The sequence below is a fragment of the Atta colombica genome, unplaced genomic scaffold, assembly GCF_001594045.1.
Source record: "Atta colombica isolate Treedump-2 unplaced genomic scaffold, Acol1.0 scaffold12, whole genome shotgun sequence".
NCBI lineage: Eukaryota > Metazoa > Arthropoda > Insecta > Hymenoptera > Formicidae > Atta > Atta colombica.
Genome location: NW_017259206.1, coordinates 2384160 through 2391663, shown reverse-complemented (window position 1 = coordinate 2391663; position 7504 = coordinate 2384160). Strand labels below are relative to the sequence as shown.

General features: G+C 31.6%; 1 protein-coding gene across 1 annotated transcript in view; it reads left to right on the top strand.

Moving 5' to 3' along the window:
* The first annotated feature begins 1654 nt into the window (after positions 1-1654).
* LOC108694521 (mitochondrial folate transporter/carrier) overlaps positions 1655-7504 on the top strand; it is an 18281-nt gene continuing 12431 nt past the window's right edge. Inside the window, exon 1 of the mRNA XM_018204086.1 lies at positions 1655-2134. Coding sequence (XP_018059575.1) covers positions 1978-2134 — 157 coding nt within the window. The 5' untranslated portion in view covers positions 1655-1977. The remainder of the gene's footprint in view (positions 2135-7504) is intronic.

Below are 7504 nucleotides of genomic sequence, written 5' to 3'. Positions count from 1 at the left end.
TATATATATATATATATATATATAAATATAATACATATTTATATATTTTATTTTCATAATATTAGAACTTCTGCTCAATTTTTAAAAAATCATTTTCAGTAGAAATACCTGGAGATAGTGACTTTTGAACGAAAAAAAAAAACATTCATATATGTACGTATGTGTAAGCTTATAGGCGCGTGCAAGAGTATAAATATATAAATATATATGTATATACTGGTAAATATGTATGTATATATGTAAATAAATATATATGTAAACATGTAAATAGGAGCTGTAACTTTACTACTGTCGGTCTCAAATTCCGAATAAAAAGAAAGAGAGTATAATCTGGTCATTTATCATTGTTTTTTTAAATGAGAAAACTTTTTTGTTAATATTACAGTCGATACAAATTGAATCTAAAAATACAAAATGATTTGTAAAAAAAAGGTTAGTTGGAAAGCAGTAATTGATGTTTTATCGTATTTTTGTATTTTTCATAAGGTTATTAATTTTTTTTTGTAACAAATGTAAAATATAATTTAATTAACGTTTTGTGGTGCAATATTACTCGCATTTTATCCATTTTGGAATTAATTTGTAAATTCATGAGACACAAATATTTAAATACGAACGTGTGCCTTGAATAATCTCTCCTCCCCTGAAAAAATACACATGTATTCATTTGTCATTTTTATTAATGTCGTTTAATTTTTATCTCGATTTAAATTTGTAGGCCTCGGTTCTGCAATTCTTGGGGATCTTAGATCCAATTGCTTCAACATTATTTTGACTTTGAGCGAGGATTAAAATCCTGACTTTAACACTTTTCTTTTTTTAAAACCAAGAAAGAGAGAGAGAGAGAAAGAGAGAGAGAGAGAGAGAGAGAGAGAGAGAGAGAGAGAGAGAGAGAGAGTATTAAGCTTCGCTTAGAGTCAAAATAATGTTGATACAATCGGGCCTTAGACAGAAGCTTAAAGTTAAAATTACAATTAATTTTACAATTATTAAAATTTTTTAATATGATTATACATTTAGATTTATATATTTAGATTCAGTGAGGGACTAAGTGCAATCATATTACAGAATTTTACAATTAGAGCCCAAGAAAAAATATTTTATATATAATTATATAGAATTATATAAAATTATATATAATTTTATATAATTATACATAAAATATTTTTTCTTGGGCTCTAATTGTAAAATTCTGTAATATGCATTGCACTTAGTCCCTCACTGAACCTAAATGTATAAACTGGAAGAGCTGTTTTTTTTGCTGAACGCAGCCATTCAATCATCTGTAAGAGGCTATATTGGATCTCCAGACTATTTACTTTGAATTATTAAAATGAGACATCGATAATATTGTATAAAACAATTGTACAATAATATTGAGCGTCTACGGGCCGCTTTAGGTATTGAAAATCCCGCGTATGCGCACTCAGCTGAGAGCTTCATCTATTCACTTCAGCTGAATTTCTTGCACTGTTCATTCTTCCTCCTTTTCTCTCCAATGTAAAAAGAAAAGAAGAAAGAATGAAAAGGAGAAATAGTACAAGAAATTCAAGTGAAGAAAACAGACCTATTAGTATTAGCGCGTGCGCGATAGATTCGCCTTCCCGTTCTCTTTCTCCATCCGCGAGTGGAGCGGCGAGCGGCCGAGCGCTGTTCGTATTGGCCCAGTATGGCGGTGTTCGGCGTGCGTAGTGGAGTGTAGCTGGACAGTGTTGCATAATTGACGGTAACCAGCTGTGATCGCGGGGGCGAGCGAGCGAGCGAGCGAAAGGAGAAAGCGTGAGAGAAGCGGGTAATTTCGGTGACGAGTGACGCTACGACAGCTCGACGACAGTGCCTCCCGCAGACCAAGAGATATGTCGCAGAGTGGAGGCGCGCGTTGTTAGCGCTGGCAAGAATGCGGAATCGGGCATCGCCAATCACGGATCGGTAACGAACGGTGAGGAGCGGCGGCACAGCGACAGCATACCGCTCAAAATGACGGCGATCAAAGGCAGCGGCACGCCGGGCGCCCCGCGCCAACTGAATGTCTTAAGTAATTTCAAGTACGAGTACTTTGTCGCGGGCATCTCGGGTGGCGTCGTCTCAACTCTGATGTTGCACCCGCTGGATCTAATCAAGATCCGATTTGCAGGTGAGTGTGGGAGCCTGAGTCACGCGCCGCTTCGTGCACGCGCGAGGGCGCTCGAGAAAATGGCGGCTGTCACATTGCGGCAGCACGTGGTGCCTTCCGCCTTCCGCGCCGATGAGCGTTATCGAGCGGGCAGCATTCTCGGTCAAGTTCTTTTCTTTTTTTATCTCCTTCGAGCTTCTGAAGCAAATCAGAAGGAAGGAAACGTGGGATTATAGTTGTTATTGTCGCTTATCGTGGGCAAATGACTGACGCAATATTCACCCTGTTTACCAGTTTATCGCCGTTCGATTGTATTCGTTCGTGTATTTTTGAGGAAAGAAAAGTTGAGAGAGAAATCGTAAGAATCTTGTTTTAAATCACTGTTATTCCTGAATGTAGAAAGTCATTCAGTCATTTAGTTTTTTTGAGCGAAAAGTAGTTATTTAGTTTTTTATTTATTTTAAATGGAAGATATGAAAGTAAAAGATATCGAACGGCGAAACTAAAATATGTCATCTTTTTAAGTTTTCTAAAGTTTTAATTGTTAAATTGTTCAGGTTATTGCTGGGCAAATTGTTAGAAAACAGTTTTGCAGATTTTAAGAGGGATTTTTTAAAATTCGTTTTAAAGATAGATTTAGCTTTATTTTCTGTGTATTTAATTTTTAGTGTTTTAAATTATTTATTATAAAACTTACGTAAATTTTTTAATTACATTTTTTATTATTGTATATAAAAAAGAGTGTTACACTAATTATATATAAAAACGTCATATAAATATTTGCTAATAAACGTATGCATGAAATTGTTTAACTTTATTAAAGTATTTCGAAATTATATTAAATTATATTAAATTGAAACATTATTTCATTCGATACAGACAGGATATTGAGATATAAAACAGCGATATAAAGCGATTTAAAACATAAAAGAATATTCGAGAATATTTTTTTTAATACGCTAACGAAAAATTTAATGATAATAATGTAGTAGATTTAATTTGATTAGAGTGTCTCAAGGAAAATTGAATGATTTAATTTTTGGTTACCCTTTTTGGATTCCGGAATACACAGGTGTGATAATCGGTTGCCTCTTGTGTACATATAAAAATTGGCACACTTCCGAATTATTGCATTGTATTTAAAATAGCATTTTAACATTTTGCTCAGGGTACAATGTATGCTTTGCAAACTCGAGACTGTATTGAAAAACCGAAATTCAATTTTTATAATGTTCATTTCTTGTAATGTATGATCCATTTAATGTATCATTTAATTTATTTTGCCTAAGTATACGTTTTTATAATGTATTCTTGAGCGTTTTAATTTTAACTTGAACATTTTGTATCTTTTCGGTATACCATATATGGCACTATGTAAACTCTGAAATCATATACAAAAGTAGCTTGGGACTTATATTTAGATACGTTGCAAAGTGATCGTATTTGTACGTAATAGTAAGATATTTCGCACAAAGAATACATGTGTAGCGAGTGTACTGAAAATAGAGCTACTTTACATCACTGCTTATGCTGTATAAGCTACACTGCACCGTAAATTCCACGTACGACTATGCAACGCCGAACGAAAAGATCGATAACACGAAAGTTAAACAATAACGTGAAGTTAACGTGCTTAGTTCTTTCAAGTTTCCTTTCAGTCTTAATCTTTTGATAATCTCTCTGGATAAATTACGTTAATAAATATTAAATTATATTGTTAAGTTATAACTGTTAAAAATCTTCTTACAAATTGAAATATAAGATATTGTTCTGCTTTTAGAGAAAAGATTAAATGTAAAAAAGAGAAGATTAGAATAAAACAAAATAGATTAACTCATTCTTAAGCTATTCGAGAAAGCTAATTTTGTTTATTATTTAATATTTGTTTATTAATTACTTTAATATTCCAAAGAAATTGAACGGAATTATTCTTATAAAACATTCTATACACATTATTATTTATTAACTTATTATGACTGGACTTTATTCCACGCGAATAAAGTCCATAAGTTTTTTCGTTAGAGACAAATCAAAACGTTATTCAATGTTCATGAAATATTGCAACAGAACAGACTTTTGCCGAGGATGGCGATTGTAAAATCTAAATGATCGTAGAATCCTTATTGTGTTGATAAAAAGATCTAGCGTAGAAAGCTTAATATTATGTTACTTTCTTACAGTAATATCAGTTCGGATTATATAAATATTTTTCGACATTTCTTCTTTCTTTCCAATATTTTCATAGTAAATTTTTCTTTAAAGATATTTCATAGTAAATTTCTTTCTAAAGATGCAACGCGACGATAGTAGCACATTATTTATTGACACAATCAGATGTTTTTTTATCAATTTTTCTTTGCGCGGGACAAAAAAAACGAAAGTCAAAAAAACTTTTGTCTCGCGCAAATAAAGGGAAATGTGGTGAAAAATTCTCGAGCGTAAAGTCCATGGTATACAGAAAAAGTAAAGCCTGATCTACAATGTGTTTTTTCCTTTCTGTTTCTTGCCATTTATTTTTTTTACTTTTTGTAACGATCATATTTCTTGTCCTTTCTGAAGTTCATCTTTTATCTTGGGCGATAAAAAACGGAGGATAGGATAAAGAAGCAAAAAGACAAGAGTAAAAAACAAGAAAACGAAGAATATTGTAGATTATGCTTTAGGATTTAAATAATCTTCGGTTATAACTGCAATTATATATAAAGAAAATTATTCAATCGCATTTCTATTAAAAGGACGTATGTTAAATTGATTAAATAATTTTCTTTATTCATACATTTATACAAGTTTGTCTGAATTGATTCTAAGCGAATCAACTAATCACAGTAGAGAACGTAAGATAATAATGTAGTAAATTCTCAAAATGTTGATTTATTGCTAACATCTTGCTATGCTTATATTTTTGTCCGTATCATATCCTTAAATGCTTATCATTCCTAGATATATATTTGATATCAATACACCATCACTAGAAACAAAACACTTTAATGTTTCTTCTATATTTCAAAAAGAGATATGTAAAGAATAGAAATTGTGTTCAACGAATTTTCTCAAGATGCTTGTGCAAGTATTTTATTTCTGATGATTCATCTAGTTTATGATCATTGCTGTTTACTACCGGAAGTCAATATTATGCATAACATTTCACTGATAATGAATGTTGTTTTGCGCACTCTGAATACAATAGTGATGTGAGATCATAAGATTTATTGCGCACGTGCTTTCGATTATTACTAACGTTGTACTAGCTATCGTGCTTAACATAATAATTAACGATAAGATTTAGATAGATAGATAATTAACGGTAAGCTTTTAGAAATTAACATATTTGTATAGAGCTTTGCTATTTCAGAAATAATGCATCTCGTAGCAGTTCCAATGTTCTAACAGTTAATATTCGCGCATTAAGGCACAGTTTCACAACTCATGGTTAACTCTTAATTGAGGTTCAACTTATTTCTCATCTCTTTTCAATTCATTAACATTAGATGAGGAATAAGAGTTAAATCTCGGTTAAGAGATTTCTCGGTTAACTGTGAATTGTGAAACTGGGCCTAAGACTCGAAGTATCGATTATTTTTGTGCCACGCCTATGGCAAAAGTATTATAAAACACTTCCTTGTAATAATTCTGCGCGAAACAAGATGAAGAATGAAGATTACACTATTTACATAATTGTTCGAGTTTCTTGGTATCTCAGTTCTTCAGTTTCCTGGCTACTTCAAATTAAACCGGATATCTTTATAATATTATGTTGCTCAGATAATTATATATTCCAGGTACTCTTCAGAATTAGAATACTGATAGCACTGTTTTTTATCTTCTTCGTCTATCTTTTATCGTCTTCTTGGTACCAAATAATTATAAAGGAATACACTTCAAAAATTAGTAGCTATATACTAATAATTTAAAAATCTGTTGTTTCAATTTGCTTGCAATTATATTTTTATATGTCTTGAGTTACAATAAATTAATATTCCCCACACTATATTTTTGATTAAATTTTTCTAACGAGATTATTATACATTGAGTTTAACTGTTTTTTAAATATTGTTTGAACTTGTTTACAGTTATGTTTTTATGTGTCTTGTGTATTTAATTACGATAAATTAAAAAACATTTTCACAACATTTCTGGTCAGAATTATATTAAGGCTCCTGAGTAGTTGCGGCTGCCATGTTGAGATCGTGATATCAGAAGCGAGAAATGACACGTAAATTTATGCTGCAAGCCATTTATAAATAAAGACAATTTGAATAAATCTAAATGACGAGATTGCTTTAAAATACCTGTAAAAATGGGTAAAAACTGTCCTTTTCTCTCTTAATAATTATTAAATGGTCGTAAAAGGCAGGTAAAGCTTAATTTCGGACAGAAACACACGGTTTGAACAGCTGTTGAAATGAATGAAATATACGCTTTTATGTATTCCAGGATAATTACAGTTTTTGCCCATTTTTAGGACTTTCATAAGTACAAGACACGTCACAGTTTCACAATTAAGCAAATAATAATGAAATGACATGCAGCACAAATTTTGTCATCAAAACGTCACTTTTCCACTCGCGCGCGCGCGCGCGCGCGCACACACACACACACACACACACACACACACACACACACACACACACAAGCACGAGCCATGTGCGTGTACATACATTGTGTGCTACTGATTTCGCTACATTTCGCCGTCGACTGATCACATGCTGACTATTTAGGAACCTTAACGAGATGATTATATTTACATACTCAGCTGTTTTGAATAAAGGTTTTACCTCGAAAATGTAACAAAGAAGCGCACAAAGCAGCTATTTATAAGTTCGGTTTGTCTATTCGCGTGAATTATGAAATAAATATATAAATATGGTAGAATGAAAATATTACAGTATATTTAGTATAAAGTAAAACATTAGCTGAAGTAACGATCAAGTTTATGTTAGTTGATTTATTGTAAAGGTCGAATTGTTTGACAAATATTCTGATAATATATTTTTGTTTGAAAATGATTATCTTAATGCAACATGCCTTATCGCTTTCGTAAAAGCAGATAACTGATACGAACGTTCATATACGATACACAAAGAAACTTGACCGATATGAATAAACAAATCATAATGATTTAAGTTCGTATTATTGAAAGTTTCGATCTTATGTATCGGATTTCCAGATGAGATCCATTGAAAAAAATTAACGAGATTGTTTAAATTTTGACATTTTTTGATACTAATTGGTTTATTCAGACTATGGAATTTTTATTCTAGAAGCCGTGTTAAAGTGTTAAATTTAGAGAAAACTTGCTTATGTATCAAACCATTTTAGATAAACTATAATTTGTGTTAAAATTCAGGATAGAATTCTATTTTTAATTTTGCACATGTATTAATATATATA